General features: G+C 42.4%; 1 protein-coding gene across 1 annotated transcript in view; it reads right to left on the bottom strand.

Moving 5' to 3' along the window:
• LOC124775947 (hexamerin-like) overlaps positions 1-17,079 on the bottom strand; it is a 37,160-nt gene that overhangs the window by 15,462 nt on the left and 4,619 nt on the right. Inside the window, exons 2-4 of the mRNA XM_047250791.1 lie at positions 7,761-7,894; positions 7,322-7,480; positions 7,074-7,251 (exon numbers count right to left, since the gene is read on the bottom strand). Coding sequence (XP_047106747.1) covers positions 7,074-7,251; positions 7,322-7,480; positions 7,761-7,894 — 471 coding nt within the window. The remainder of the gene's footprint in view (positions 1-7,073; positions 7,252-7,321; positions 7,481-7,760; positions 7,895-17,079) is intronic.

Here is a 17,079-nt window from a genome sequence, read left to right as displayed (position 1 = left end):
GTGGTTGCACAGGATTGGCCATGGTTAATCGTATGTGGCATTTTAGTGCTAAGGGGTGGCCAGATGCCCTTCCTGCCGCCAACCCGTACCCTCTGGAACGGAATTAGTGTACCCCAACTGTTTGCGACTAGTATAATCCATGAAAGTTCAAAATGGTTCAAATGGCTCTGAGCACTATGGGACTTAACATCTGAGGTCATCACTCCCCTAGAACTTAGAACTACTTAAACCTAACTAACCTACAGACATCACACACATCCATACCCGAGGCAGGATTCCAACCTGCGACCGTATCGGTCGCGCAGTTCCAGACTGTAGCGCCTAGAACCTCTCGGCCGCACCGGCCGGCTCCATGGAAGTGTGCGAAGGTGTTCAGATGTCTGCGAGCCATGTAACTGAGGCGGAACGTGGGGACCAGCTTGGTATTCACCTAGCAGGATGAGGAAAACCGCCTAAAAACCACATCCAGGCTGGTCGGGAGACCAGCCCTCGCCATTAACCCGCGAGGCGGATTCGATCCGGGGCCTACCCGAGTCTAGGAAGCAGCGCGTTAGCGCTTTCAGCTACTCTGGCGGGTCAGATGGTTTAATTCATATATTAGCTAATACATACTGGAATTAGTATGTAAATACGAATGCCAAACACGTAGCAGGCGAAGATAGCATTGTTATTCTCGAAGCTGGTGGTGCACGGAGAATGAAAGAATACGTATTATGTAATTGTAGCTGTGACTCTAATATGACTTATCTCAAATACATGTGGAAAGTATATGGCAGGGGTTCCTAACAAAATTTTCTCGAGGATCCCCTCACCGAGCATGATTGGTACCTTGTCATATCACAGTATCAAGTACCTAAAAAAAGCCAAATTAAGAGTCTTTTTATACGTTTTCTATTTTTGGTACTTAGAAAAAACATTGACATATTCATTATTGAAAAAATATTGAGCAGTCAGATCAAAAAATCTGTTATCATACCAAATATATTTAATATATTTTTTATTCTAATAGCATCTTGCGGACCCCTCTGGCATAGCTCGCGGACCCCTGGGGGTACACGGACCACCTGTTGGGAACCACTGGTATATGGCATCAGTTATGGGCGAGTACAGTTGAAGAAAAAGAAACTTACAGGGGTTGGACAAACACATGGAAGCACCGCGAGAAATGCATGCTTTATCATAAAGGCAGTGCTAGCGAAGCCTGCAGATTGCGCTGTTCTATTTGACCACGAACGTAACCTGTTCAATGTTCTCAATATTGCAAGTATCAGTCAGGCGAGAACAGTGTTCTGTGTAGCTGTGAGTGTACTACGTCGGAACTAAGTGAAGTCAAACGTGGGCAAATTTTTGGTGCCCGTGTGGTGGATGCTGCCATAACCTAGGTAGCCGGAATATCTGATGTTGCAAAAAAAGAAGAAAAATATCACCCGCTAAATCACAACTCGGGCGAAAGTGTGAGTTGAGTGACCGTTACGGACGGTCTCTGAAGAGGACTGTGACGAAAAATAAGAGGACGACGGCTGCAAAAGTCACTGCAGAACTGAAAGTCACCACTGGCGAAACCTCCATACTCAGGGAACTGCAGGGTGAGCTGGAATTCCACTACTACTCGTTAGCGGTGCCAATGCCCATAACAGGAAAACGTGGTGCTGAAGCCATAAAACCTTGAGTAGGGAGCAATGCAAGAAAGTTTTTTGGTCGGGTGAGTCTTGTTTCATACCGTTTCCAACTTCTTGTCGAGTTTACGTCCCTAGACAGAAACATGACAGGGGTTCGGCGATGATTTGGCAAGCCATATCGTGATGTTGTTGTTGCTGTGGTCTTCAGTCCTGAGACTGGTCTGATGCAGCTCTCCATGCTAATCTATCCTGTGCAAGCTCCTTCATCTCCCAGTACCTACTGCAACCTAAATCCTTCTGAATCTGCTTAGTGTATTCATCTCTTGGTCTCCCTCTACGATTTTAACCCTCCACGCTGCCCTCCAATGCTAAATTTGTGATCCCTTGATGCCTCAGAACATGTCCTACCAACCGATCCCTTCTTCTAGTGATGTTGTGCCACAAACTTCTCTTCTCCCCAATCCTATTCAATACCTCCTCATTAGTTACGTGATCTACCCATCTAATCTTCAACATTCTTCTGTAGCACCACATTTCGAAAGCTTCTATTCTCTTCTTGTCCAAACTATTTATTGTCCATGTTTCACTTCCATACATGGCTACACTTCATACAAATACTTTCAGAAACGACTTCCTGACACTTAAATCTATACTCGATGTTAACAAATTTCTCTTCTTCAGAAACGCTTTCCTTGCCATTGCCAGTCTACATTTTATATCCTCTCTACTTCGACCATCAGTAGTTATTTTCCTCCCCAAATAGCAAGACTCCTTTGCTACTTTAAGTGTCTCATTTCCTAATCTAATTCCCTCAGCATCGTCCGATTTAATTCGACTGCATTCCATGATCCTCGTTTTGCTTTTGTCGATGTTCATCTTATATCCTCCTTTCAAGACACTGTCCATTCCATTCAAGTGCTCTTCCAAGTCCTTTGCTGTCTCTGACAGAATTACAATGTCATCGGCGAACCTCAAAGTTTTTATTTCTTCTCCCTGGATGTTAATACCTACTCCAAATTTTTCTTTTGTTTCCTTTATTGCTTGTTCAATATACAGATTGAATAACATCGGGGAAAGACTACAACCCTGTCTCACTTCCTTCCCAACCACTGCTTCCCTTTCATGCCCCTCAACTCTTATAACTGCAGTCTGGTTTCTGTACAAATAGTAAATAGCCTTTCGCTCCCTGTATTTTACCCCTGCCACCTTTAGAATTTGAAAGAGAGTATTCCAGTCAACATTGTCAAAAGCCTTCTCTAAGTCTACAAATGCTAGAAACGTAGGTTTGCCTTTCCTTAATCTTTCTTCTAAGATAAGTCGTAAGGTTAGTATTGCCTCACGTGTTCCAACATTTCTACGGAATCCAAACTGATCTTCCCCGAGGTCGGCTTCTACCAGTTTTTCCATTCGTCTGTAAATAATTCGCGTTAGTATTTTGCAGCTGTGACTTATTAAACTTATAGTTCGGTAATTTTCACAACTGTCAACACCTGCTTTCTTTGGGATTGGAATTATTGTATTCTTCTTGAAGTCTGAGGGTATTTCGCCTGTCTCGTACATCTTGCTCACCAGATGGTAGAGTTTTGCGTATCGTGATATTCTATGAAAAAAAAAAAAATGAAATGAGCGTATGGCATTGTTGGCCGGGAGACCCCAGCCGGGGAAGTTCGGCCGGCGACTGCAAGTCTTACCGCAGTCGACTCCACATCGGGCGACTTACGCGCCGGTGATGAGGATGAAATGATGATGAGGACGATCATCACCCAGTCCACGAGCGGAGAAAATCTCCAACCCGGCAGTGAATCGAGCCCGGGCCCGCCAGCATGGGAGGGGAGCAGGTTACCACTCAACTAAGCAGGCCGACGATATTCTTCAAGCCCCATGGTTTCTCTGGCAGGTCGCATTACTGTCAGCGATTATATGAACATTTAGGCTGATCGAGTCGATCCCATGGTATAATGTTTGTTTTCTAACGGTTCCAAGACGGCAGAGCCCCTGTTCACACAGCTCCCATCTTTCAGGACTGGCTTTGTGAGCACACAGCTAACCGATCTTAACTTTATTGAAAGCTCGTGGAATGCGATCGATCCCCACCTCCACCATCGTTACCTGAACTTGCCGCTATCTTGCAGTGATAGTGGTATAATATTCCCTTGAAAACCGTACAGTATTTCTATTTATTCACTCCGAGCTGACTAGAAACTGCTTTGGACGCTAACTGTCTTATTACTCCGTATTACCCAAGGTAATGTGTTGGGTTTTTGGTGTCTCCATATTTTTTGTCCACTCCCGTATATTGCAGAATGCAACTGATTCTACCAAAATTTACGTCATTCATATCTGATGGAGTTTTTATTCCTCAATCATTCAGTATTCTTCTGTCTCCTCAAGCAGAAAAAAATGGGATTTAATCTACATCTACGTCTACATCCATACTCCGCAAGCCACCTGACGATGTGTGGCGGAGGGTACTTTGAGTTCCTCTATCGGTTCTCCCTTCTATTCCAGTCTCGTATTGTTCGTGGAAAGAAAGATTGTCGGTATGCCTCTGTTTGGGTTCTTATCTCTCTGATTTTATCCTCATGGTCTCTTCGCGAGATATACGTAGGAGGGAACAATATACTGCTTGACTCCTCGTTGAAGGTATGTTCTCGAAACTTCAACAAAAGCCCGTACCGAGCTACTGAGCGTCTCTCTTGCAGAGTCTTCCACTGGAGTTTATCTATCATCTCCGTAATGCTTTCGCAATTACTAAATGATCCTGTAACGAAGCGCGCTGCTCTCCGTTGGATCTTCTCTTTCTCTTCTGTCAACCCTATTTGGTACGGATCCCTCACTGCTGAGCAATATTCAAGCAGTGGGCGAACAAGTGTACTGTAACCTACTTCCTTTGTTTTCGGATTGCATTTTCTTAGGATTCTTCCAATGAATCTCGGTCTGGCATCTGCTTTACCGACGATCAACTTTATATGATCATTCCATTTTAAATCACTCCTAATGCCTACTCCCAGAATTAACTGCTTCCAGTAGCTGACCTGCTATATTGTAGCTAAATGATAAAGGATGTTTCCTTGTAAGTGTTCGCAGCACATTACACTTGTCTACATTGAGATTCAATTGCCATTTTCTGCTCCATGCGTCAATTCGTTGCAGATCCTCCTGCATTTCAGTACAATTTTCCATTGTTACAACCTCTCGATGTACCACAGCATCAGCCGCAAAAAGCCTCAGTGAACTTCCGATGTTCATTTATGTATATTGTGAATAGCAACGGTCCTGCGACACTCCCCTGCGGCACACCTGAAATCACTCTTACTTCGGAAGACTTCTCTCCATTGAGAATGACATGCTGTGTTCTGTAACTCTACACTGTTATCGGTTAAGAAAGAAAGAAGCGATCATATTAACTCATGAACATGTGTAGCTTAATTAACTCATTTTTGAGTAAAACAACTGAATCTTCAGCTTCTGTAACACGTACGTGTATCCGTACGTTGCAATATTAATATACTATAGCGAAAATGTGATTATTATAATGTAATAATTATTTGTAATTCGCGTATCATGGTCGTAAATCAACTACGTTTCGTTTGCTGTCATATAGGTACTTTAACGAGCATTGTATGAGTCTGATTTATTCAGGTACTTTATGTGATGGTCTTGTAAAGAACGACGGCTTTCGTCTCGTTAAACGCTGCTCAGCATGTTTCAGAGGCCATTATAGAACGACTCTACTTCTATCATACATATGCGGAGAGACTGCGATAGGGTACATATGAAGGACGCAGACACATTTCACAACCGTGCGGGGAAAGCGAGGTACGAATCACAGTACAAAATTACTCTCTACCGCATGCTCTATTGTCACATCACTGTAAAAAAATTTACATTTCAAAGTATTTTAGAGACTGCCAAACGTGGGACCAGTAGATTATTATTATTTACTTATTATTTATTTATTTTCTGCCATTTACAAATGACCTTGCCACCTTGTTATGGGTCGTACTTTCACAATACGAAATTTCGCATGCGTGGAATTCGTTATTTCTTATTTGGGATTAATAATATTGCAGATTTAAATATTTATCTTAAAAATAGCGATTTATTCTTAGAAGATAGGAATTTATGGAGACAGGGAAGAGGTTATGACACATTATAACTTTAAGACATACGAGTACTATAAATTCGAAAAAAATATTCTAAAATAATCAAGATTCTTGCATTCAAGATGGATAGCTAAAAGATAATGAAATCAACAAAATTTCGGAAAACCGAATTATGAACCATAACCATATTTTTAGGACGAATAAAGTCAGAAGATAGGAAAGATGATGGTGGAAGAATGTCCCTGCACCAAGTGTGTATGACGGTGAGTGTCTTGAAATTGCCCATCAAGCCACTGACCGCCAAACACAGCTCTTCATCTAAATCTGATATCTACTCTAGATTTCCTGATAACACTACAGCACATGAAAGAAATTTTCATTGTTCCGGGGAGTTTACGTTGGTATGCAACTTCCTGGAAGACTAAAATTGTGTGCCACACCGAGACTCGAAGTCGGGACCTTTGCCTTTCGTAGACAAGCGTTTCACCATCTGAGTTGCCCACCCACAACTCACGACTACTTCTCACAGCTTTTCTTCCACCATTACCTCGTCTCCTGCCTTCAGAAGCTGTGAGGGCGGATCGTGAGCCGTGTAGCTCAGTCGGTAAAGCACTTGCCCTCGAAAGGCAGAGGTCCCGAGTTCGAGTCTCTGTCTGGCACACAGGTTTAATCTGCCAGGAAGTTTCGTATGCACGGTGAAAATTTCATTCTGGAAACATCCTCTAGGTTGTGGCTCAAGCATGTCTCCACAGTAGCGTTTCTTCCAGAAGCGCTAATCCAGCAAGTTTCGTAGGAGATTTCTGTGAACTTTGGAAGGTAGAGGACGAGGTATCAGCAGAAGTATGTTTGCGAGGAGGGCTTCTCAGTCGTGTTTGGGTAGCTCAGTGGCTTAAGTACAAGGTCGCGAAAGTTAAAGGTTCCGAGTTCGAGTCTCCGTCTCGCACAGAGTTTTAATCTGCCATGAAGTTTTGTACTAGAACACACTTCGCTGCAAGCGTGAAAATTTCATTTTTGAAACGTCCCCCAGACTGTGACTAATCCATGTCTCCCCAATATCCTCTCTTCTATGATTGGTAGTCCATCAAGTTTCACAGGAGAATTTCTGTAAAGTTTGGAAGGTATGAGACGAGGTACTGGTGGAAGTAAAGCTGTGAGGACTATTCGAGAGTCGTGCTTAGACAGCTCAGTTGGTAGAGCACTCTCCTGCGAAAGGCAAACGTCCTGAGTTCGAGTCTCGGTCCGGCACACAATTTGAATTTGCTAGGAAGTTTCACTATAGCACATGATTGATAAAACGCGGAATTAGCTTGCACTCTAAACAAAGTATGGTGAAGATTGTCGCTCTTACCTCGTAGGGTAGCTTTCCAAGCCTCACTGATGACGTCGTCACTAACGAAGAGCTGGGGGTAGAGCTCGTAATAGGGCGGCATTGCGAGTTGGAAAAGATCATCGCGGTGTAGCTTGACAACGTTGATTGCGTACAAGAACAGATCCTCGTTCACGTGTTCCCTGGCCCACGCAGCTGCCTGTGGATGGACAGAAGGAATCAGAAAGTTCTGTTGTTGAGTCGTATTCGAAATGAACACCGGTACTCACCTTATAGAAGGCATCGAAGTCCTTGGCGCAGTGTATGAAGTTGACGAGTGCCTTGACCTGGAGCTCGTCGTACTTGTAGTGCACCGGCAGTTCTTCGCCGCGCTTCTTTACGTAGCCGTGTGTATAGTACTTAACGAATTTGTTGACAGTTTCTGCGTCCTGAAAAAAAAAAAAAATTGCTTCTGAGCACTATGGGACTTAACTGCTGAGGTCATCAGTCCCCTAGAACTTAGAACTACTTAAACCTAACTAACCTAAGGACGTCACACACATCCATGCCCGAGGCAGGATTCGAACCTGCGACCGTAGCGGTCGCACGGTTCCAGACTGTAGCGCCTAGAACCGCTCGGCCACCCTGGCCGGCGGTCCTGCGACATGCGATATTCTTAGTAACACAGAACCTGCCACAGCTAAACACTGATTTCGCTGGTTCACGTACCGTGAAGTGTGCAACGTATTCTTCAGGTTCAAAGGAACTGGATATCTCGTTCATTTCAGGGAGCAGTGCAGGTTGTCCAACGTGCCATAAAAGCTGCAGAAGTTTTTTCTGCCTGATCAGGAAGTCGTTGTCAGCTGTAAAATGTGTTACGTTGTGGTCAGTTTATTCATGCACAGTAGTTACATTATAAGCAATATCATTCATCACAACGAAAATGAAAAGTATTCTTTATGTAATGCAACAATTTTTTAATAATCGCTTTTTTATTTTTGAGATTACCATGAAACGAAAACTGACGGTTGCAGCCGCAGATGCAATAATTTGGAACTGATAGGGGTACTAGCCACGACATTTAACATTAGGACTTCGTAATTGATTTCTTCCAACGTGAACAAGTTGTCCATGTTAGGTACAATCGACCCGAGAAAACTATTCGCGTGTCTCGATAAGTTAGGGTACCTTAGGTTGTGTACAGCTAATATATATTTCCTAGAATGGCTTTCATATCTATGTGGAAGCTAAGCGGACTTGTTATATCATGCACAGTTGATACCGCGTTTATAATTTTGTAAGCATTGCCTCTGCTATGGTGGAGGTTGGTTGATGTGATTAACGTCCACCTCTCGTTCTGTATGACTCTGTGACAGATGGGTTTTATACTCAGTTACTTTTACGCAATCGAATAGCCTCCAAAAGGGTGAAAAGCGTTACTGAAATAAATAACTTTGCAACCTGTAGCGTCGCAAGTTGTTTCGAGCGAATGCTTGTTTTAAGATAGCTTGCTGTATGTAACTTCGGGGATTGACATCTAGCGGCCTACCCGGGAGACACACGTGCATCTGTCACTGCCTGCCATGGGAAAGTTATTCAATGTCTCTTACTGAACGCGTACAATCACCACCTGTAAGAATCTAAATAAAGGATAGTAGTTTTTGCGCAATCGCTTTCAAAATTTGTATACTGTACTTTGTTATTAATAGAAAGGTGGTGCGAAAATTTCAGCGTTCTAGCGGGAATATTTTCGGAGATAGAAAAATTTAGTTTCAAGTTAGAAAAACTACACTTAAGAAAGGAAATTCACCTGGAAACATTTATGACTTGGTTTTGGTTCTCAACTGAAATACTCACCTGAAGTATCAGGGGATAGGATTATTTAACTGAAATTTAATTTAAAAAATTTCAAATACCTTACAATTTTCGTAGTATGAAATCTAGAATAACTTCAGAAAGAACTAATAAAATCAGTATTTATTTTATTATGTGTTATGTGAGCCTGTGAGTAAATGAGAGTGTGTATGTGGGCCATTCGTCAAATTTCAATACAGGATTATATACCGTCCTAAGTAACGGGAAGAGTTACGCAATTCTGTCGTGGGAAAATGATCCTAGGGGATTTACCCATTTTGCTGATGAGGTATGCCTAGGTGTGATTGCTATTGTAACAGAGCAGCCAGAAAGTCACCTGGAGTAAAATCTGTATCTAAAGAATATTTCCAGAATTATGGTCTTTTCGTTTTCGTTTATTAAACATTACGTTAATATTTATATGTCAGATTGACGCAGGTGCATCTGTGTATAAGGATTGGTGCAGGCCAGTTTTGGTGCGAGTATGATCACGAGTCAGTATTCTGATTGCCAGTCAGTATGATCAGCCAATCAGAACTGAGACGGTTCCCGCTCGTTACCTGATTGTTATACTGGGAGTGAGGCTGGAAGAAGGGAGTCGCTCGCTAGCTTTGAATGCGGACGGTCGTGTTGCTAGTGCCAGCAAAAATAATGTGTAAGATGAAGAATTACTTAGTGCCTGACTTATTGGTGAACTAAGTCGATAGCAGTTGTTGTTAAGAACTGCTTGGTGAAATTTCAGAGGTTTTGACTAAATCTGTTGGACAGATATTCGCGCGTGAAATATTGGACTTCATAGAATCCGCGTGATATGTTTCAGTATTCAACTACTGAGCATTTCTGGCGAGCAGTTTCTTTTTTAGAAATCCACAAAAAGGACCGAATGTAATAACAAATGTTAGTGGTGATATTAATGACTGTGAAAAAGTTTTTTGATTTGGATCGGGTTTGACAGATTTCTGGCTTCTGTGCTTGTGAAATGTGTGTATGAATCGTGATCTGGAAGGAAACAGCCAGTAGTTTAAACGTGGATTGAATTTATTTGGTTATCAAGGACAAAATAAAAATTATTGTGTGGAAATTTCGGACATTATTTATCACAACCCAAGCCATTTTCTTACTGCCCGATAAAATTTGATGACAGTATTTCTACAGAACTTTCGTTCATAACTAGGGTTGCGCGACCTGAATGGCTGTAGTTAAGAGGTGGTGTTTTTTATCAACGTTGCTTTTACATCATCTTGTGAGTATCTACGTTGCCGAGTGAATGGACATTGAGCAGACGCCGTTCTGAGGTAGGTGAATTTTAATTTGCAGCATGCACAGTGACAACGACGAATAGACACGAGAAATTAAACCCCGACCCGCCGAAAACCCAGACCATCTCTCCGTCTATAACAATGGGATGGGTTGAATGGGACCATCACTGAGAACGGCCTCGACAGAGAAAATATGAAAAAAAAAACCAGTTTCCGAGTAGCACACCAGTTCACACAGGATCAGAAATATCCACCCTGCATTGGGAGGCGTGGACACAAAGCGGCAAGGAGTCTTTGGTTGGCACTGGAAATTCGAACCCGCCAATGACAACGCTGAGAGTCTGTGAGCTGAGGAGGGTCGAGAGAGACCGTTAGAGCAAAAAGACATGGAGGCTCGTCAGCACATTGTCCATTAGTCTGCAGAGTTTGATTCTGATGCTTACTTCTATCTGAACGTTCATCGCCACTTGGTGACTTATTATTTTTACGTTATACGGTAAATGGACGTTTCCTGACGGTCCAGTGCCTGAAAATTAAGCACTCGACTGGACATTACAATTTTCTTGCCTGACATCTTTCACCCAACACTGCATCAGAACCACCACAGCAAGTTAAAATGGAAACGCAGATGCCAACTACCAACCCGCCGCCATCCAGCTACAAGATGAGCGCAGTACCAACCTAGTGTCTGCCACCCACACCACCACCAAAATGACTATGAAGAGCCGGCCGGTGTGGCCGAGCGGTTCTAGGCGCTTCAGTCTGGAACCGCACTACCGCTCGGGTCACAGGTTCGAATCCTGCCTCGGGCATGGATGTGTGTGATGTCCTTAGGTTAGTTAGGTTTAAGTAGTTCTAAGTTCTATGGGACTGATGACCTCAGATGTTAAGTCCGATAGTGCTCAGAGACCCTTTTTTTTTTCAATGTGAAGAATAATGAAATGATTCATTCCCCGCCCTTCCTCTTCTATATCTTAATATCTGAGTCGTGACCACGCCCACTCACATCAGCCCAGAGATTTGTATTTGTATAAAAGGTGTTGTAATAAATGTAAACATCCATAAACATACATTTCGTACGTTTCGCCGCAGTGCCTGTTCCTTTGAACATGCATATATGTCCAGAGGAACATCGTATCGTAATTCGAAATAACACAGGTACTGCAATGTACAAAGAAAAAGTGTCTGTTCTCGAGTGAGAAGGGATCTATGATGCCACAGCCAGTATCCTTGCAACACGGGTCACACCAACGGATTTGCAGGCTGTAATTCGCAGGTACGCTGTAGAAATACACTATGTGATCAAAAGTATCCTGACACCCCCCAAAACATACTTTTAATTAATCTGTTTAATCTGAATATCAAACCCATAGAACCCATAACCTTTTACTTTTTGATTTTACAGTATGATGTTTGAACTTATTGCACTTTTCGCTCCCAGCGTGGCGTGATCTCATTGGTAATTTGCCTACATATCATATAAGAGATTTTAATTTACATTTTGGTGCACAACACTGAGTTACGATTTGATTTAATTTTCACCTTACTATTAGTACGAGAACTTTTAAAGTTTCAGACACGGGTCAGGCAGAATAAACGTCCCATAACTGTACGGAATATGCTAACCTCATTATGAGTGGTGTCAGGCGCACGGATGGTGTGTTTGCTCTCGCAGAGTCCTCTGTATTTTCTGAAGCAAATTTAGAATGTGTAGTTCGTTACTGCCAATATTCTTTTTCTTGTTACCATTGCTCCATTTGCAGCTAGCAGACTTGTCATAGAATTGTTCTATTTGTGGCAGCTCGTTCTGCATAGTACATTTGGTTTGTGGTCACGTTTCCCATGAAACTGAGTTCGAGGAGATTGACAGATATGGAAACCGGCAGGTCAGTTGAGGAAAGTTCGGGTTTGAGTGAGGAAACACAGGACATGTCTGAGGGGCGCACGGGAAGTCAGAGCCCATTGGAAACGGACCAGTCAAGTGAATAACGTTCGGAAGTGTGTGATGAAAGACAAGGCACCTCCGTGGGGAGTATGAAAAGTCATAATCCACTGGATCGCATTCTCACAACGTGAGCAACCATCACAGCTCAGTTAAACACCGCTATGGAGAAGAACGAAACAATTTTCGAGACTAGAAGCCGAGCTAAAACTTCGCAGTCAAAAGATTGATGGTCAGAAATTAGATGCGGATTGGGGTCCGAGATTGTAAATATACGCACGGACGTTACTGGCTCTCTGGCCGAGGTCAGAAAAGCGTGTGATGGAGAGGTTGCTAACGTAGAAACGCGGAGAAACACAAAAATGGCGGGGACCACCACTCGCATAGATGATGAACGTAAATCACCTGTGCAGACGCAAATAAGATTATGAAATGCATTCGCGGTTGCGACTATGGACAACCATCAGCTGTTTAATGGAATGAAAATGAAAATTTGTGTCGGACTGGGACTCGAACTCGGATTTCCCGCTTATCGCAAGCTGTAGCCTAAGTACACACATCAAAAAAGTTTTGCATCAAAATGGGTCCGAGAGATCCGAAAGCTGTATTGAGAGTGGCAATGATGTTCAGTCCCAATGGGGCACTGTTAAGTGGGGCGTTCCCCAAGGATCGGTGCTGGGGCCACTGCTGTTTCTTATTTATATAAATGATATGCCTTCTAGTATTACAGGTGATTCAAAAATATTTCTGTTTGCTGATGACACCAGCTTGGTAGTGAAGGATCTTGTGTGTAATATTGAAACATTATCAAATAATGTAGTTCATGAAATAAGTTCGTGGCTTGTGGAAAATAATTTGATGCTAAATCACAGTAAGACTCAGTTTTTACAGTTTCTAACTCACAAGTCAACAAGAACTGATATTTTAATCAGACAGAATGGGCATGTAATAAGCGAGACGGAACAGTTCAAGTTCCTAGGCCTACGGATAGATAGTAAGCTGTTGTGGAAAGCCCATGTTCAGGATCTTGTTCAGAAACTAAATGCCGCTTTATTTACCATTAGAACAGTATCTGAAATAAGTGACATTTCAACACGAAAAGTAGTCTACTTCGCATATTTTAATACGCTTATGTCATATGGTATTATTTTTTGGGGTAATTCTTCTGATTCAAAAAGGGTATTTTTGGCTCAAAAACGGGCTGTTCGAGCTATGTGTGGTGTAAGTTCGAAAACCTCTTGTCGACCCCTATTCAATAGTCTGGGAATTTTGACATTGCCCTCACAGTATATATTTTCTTTAATGTCGTTTGTTGTTAGCAATATTAGCTTATTCCCAAGAGTTATCAGCTTTCACTCAGTTAATACTAGGCAGAAATCAAATCTGCATGTGGAATGCACTTCCTTGACTCTTGTGCAGAAAGGAGTGCAGTATTCTGCTGCATCCATTTTCAATAAGCTACCACAAGAACTCAAAAATCTTAGCAGTAGCACAAAAGCTTTTAAGTCTAAACTGAAGAGTTTCCTCATGGCTCACTCCTTTGTCGAGGAGCTCCTGGAAGAGCTAAAACATTAAGCAAATTCCAGTGTTACATTCTTGATTTTCTTTATTTAAACTAACGACGTGTCGCGTGAATATGTTTCTTATATTTCATTTTATCTGTTTCTACAATCTACAACTGAATATGTTTCTTATATTTCATCTGTTTCTACAGTCGCGTTGTAATTTCATGTATTGACTCGTTCCATGACCATGGAGACTTCTCCTTAATGTGGTCCCACGGAACAATAAATAAAATTAGAATAGAGATCAATATAAACGTCATTTCCGTCCTTTTTATTGCTCAATGAAAAACACACACTGCATGTTGTACCACCATACAGCCAGACCTTCAGAGGTGGTGGTCTAGATTGCTGTACACAATGGTACCTCTAATATCCAGTAGCACGTCCTCTTGCATTGATGCGTGCCTGAATTCATCGTGGCATACTATCCACAAGTTCATCATGGCACTGTTGGTACAACCTGTCCCACTCCTCAACGGCGATTCGGTGTAGATCCCTCAGAGCGGTTGGTGGGTCACGCCGTCCATAAACAGCCCTTTTCAATCTATTACATGCACGTCGTTAGGGTTCACGTCTGGAGAACATACTGGCCACTCTAGTCGAGCGATGTCCTTTCGCCGGCCGCGGTGGTCGTGCGGTTCTAGGCGCTGCTGTCTGTCCGGAACCGCGGAACTGCTACGGTCGCAGGTTCGAATCCTGCCTCGGGCATGGATGTGTGTGATGTCCTTAGGTTAGTTAGGTTTAAGTAGTTCTAGGTTCTAGGGGACTGATGACCTCACATGTTAAGTCCAATAGTGCTCAGAGCCATTTGAACCACTGAACCATGCCACGTCATACTGCCAAGTCAAATTGGCCCTGAGATTTGTATTTCTATAAAAAGCATTGTAACAACTTTAAACACTCAGTGTTTTAACTCTTTAATTAATCTGTTTGATCTGCATATCAATCCCTAGAACTTATAAACTTGTGCTGTTTGATTAAGCAATATCCTCTTTGAATTTACTACATCTTTTGCATCCATGAGATCACATTGGTAATTTGCACGCATGTCATATCAGAGTTTTTAATTTACAATAATGCACCTTACAGTCCAATTCCCAAGTCTCAGTCTGACCATGATATAATGCAGCTGAGATGTTCCTGTGTCTCTGGGCCTTTTCCAAGTATACCTCATCCTTCTGTGATTTTTTAACAGAGTTTCCGCCAGTACTAGTTAAAATTTGTTGTAGAAGTCAATTACTTTTTTCCGCCTCTCTTCCTACTAATAAGCCCAAATTCTCCCATAGCTGGCTTATATTCCTTCACCTACTACCGCATTCCAATTCACCATGATCGACAGAGTATCGTCTCCTATTAAGTACTGAATTACCCGCTCGGTATGATCACACTCTTTCTCAATCTCTTAACCTTCTTCACGAAAATTCGACATGTATACCTGAACTATTTTGTTGATGTTAGTTTGCTGTCGATTATAAGGAGAACAACTCTATCACTGAACTTTTGACGGCAATCCACCAACTGTACCAATCCCACGTTCTCCCGCAACTCTTTCATCTACTCTTCCGCTACAGCCTCACTCCAACCCCCACGAACGTTTGATTTTCATCTCTCCTTTACATACTATCTGAACTATTATTGTCGAAGTTGCTTTGTTGCCGAATCTGATGAGAACAACCCTGTCACTGAACTGTTCACAGTACCTCATTCTCTGTACTTCATTCCTATTCATAACGAATCCTACTCGTGTGTTTCTAACATTCCTTTAACATTCGAACTTATGGCTTTCCACACTTCGGCTCATAGAATATTATAGTTTCATTGAGTATTCAATCCGCCCCCTTGGCATTGCCTTTCCGGAGATCGCAATAGTGGGCTAATCTGGAGTCCTTCATGAATGGAGATATCACTACGACACTTTCCCAGTTACAACAGACACGTCCTGTGGATACAAAGTGTATGTCTTTAATGGAATGGTTTACTTTGCCTTCTGCATCCTCACGCCGTTAATCACTGCTGATTGTTCCGCCTTTTAGGAGCAGTTTGCCGTCCCAATAGCTAGAGGTTGTCATGAAGCTCTGTCCGATCTTCGCACTCTTTGACAACGCAGTACCGCGAGTCTTAGGCTGTCATTTCTGATAATCGTTATTCAAATTTTAAACAGTAGCTGGGTTTGAACTCGAGATCCAGGATGTTTCCATTACTAGTCAAAGACGCTACGCCTAGTTCACTAGTCCATAACGATTAATAACGCAGAGACGAAAGGGAGGAAGTCATTAGTCAGGTGAACCGGCGGTCTAGAGGTAGTGTCTTTGACTGGTAATTAAAGTGTTCTAGGTCCCGGGTTCGAACCGAACCACTGCTTAAATTTCTAATAAAAATCATCAGCAATGGCCACCGAAGACTACCCGGCATAAGAAGTCACCGTTGTTCTACCAAGAGCTTCGTCAAAGAGAGCAGAGGAGCGGAGAGCGGATCAGGGCATTTTCTTGTTCTTACGGTGGGAAACTGCCCCTAAAGGGGAAGACTTAGCAATAATCAACTGCATGAGGACGCAGAAGGCAATGAAACCACTGAATTAAAGATCCATAAAGTGTATCCACATGACATGTGGCCTGTAATTGAAAAGATGTGATGATCTTCCCACTGACAAAAGATTCCGGATCACTTCCTCATTCGAAACTCTGAGAGGAGATTGCTAAAGGTTAGATAACCATGAGAAAAATATGGAATAACCTAGGAAGGGGTAATGTTCTATGAATCGGGGCAAGACATATCAGAATTTGGAAAATGGTAGGGAAGCTAAAAAATCTAAAAAGGGAAATGCCAAGGCTCAGTCTTGATATAGTGGTGGTCGGTGAAGTGAAATGCAAAGAAGATAAGGATTTCTTGTTCGACACATACAAAGTAATATCACCACCATCAGCAAATGGTATAACTGGAGTATGATTCGTTATGAATAGAAAGGTAGGTCAAAGAGTGAACAGTTCGGTGATAGGATTGTTCTGATTAGATTCGACAGCAAACCAACGATGACAAAAGTAGTTCAGGTATACACGCCGACAGCGCAAGCAGAAGATGAAGAGATAGTAAAAGTATATGAGGATACTGAACAAGTAACTGAGTATGCAAAAATCAGATGAAATCTAATACTTATGATAGACTGGAATGCGATTGTAGAGTAAGAAATAGGAGAAAGAGTTACGGAAGAACATGAGGTTGGTAGTAGGAATGAGATATGAGAAAGAGTAATCGATTTCTCCAATATATTACAGTTAGTAATAGCAAATACACTGCTGCAAAATCAGAGGAGGAGGTATACTTGGATAAAGGCCTGGAGATACGGGAAGTTTCCAGCTGGATTACATCATGGTCAGGCAGAGATTCCGAAATCAGCTACCGGATTGTAAAGCATACCCGGAAGCAGATAT

Source organism: Schistocerca piceifrons, chromosome 2 (genome assembly GCF_021461385.2).
Source record: "Schistocerca piceifrons isolate TAMUIC-IGC-003096 chromosome 2, iqSchPice1.1, whole genome shotgun sequence".
Taxonomy (NCBI): Eukaryota; Metazoa; Arthropoda; class Insecta; order Orthoptera; family Acrididae; genus Schistocerca; species Schistocerca piceifrons.
This window is presented reverse-complemented; position numbering and strand designations above follow the sequence as displayed.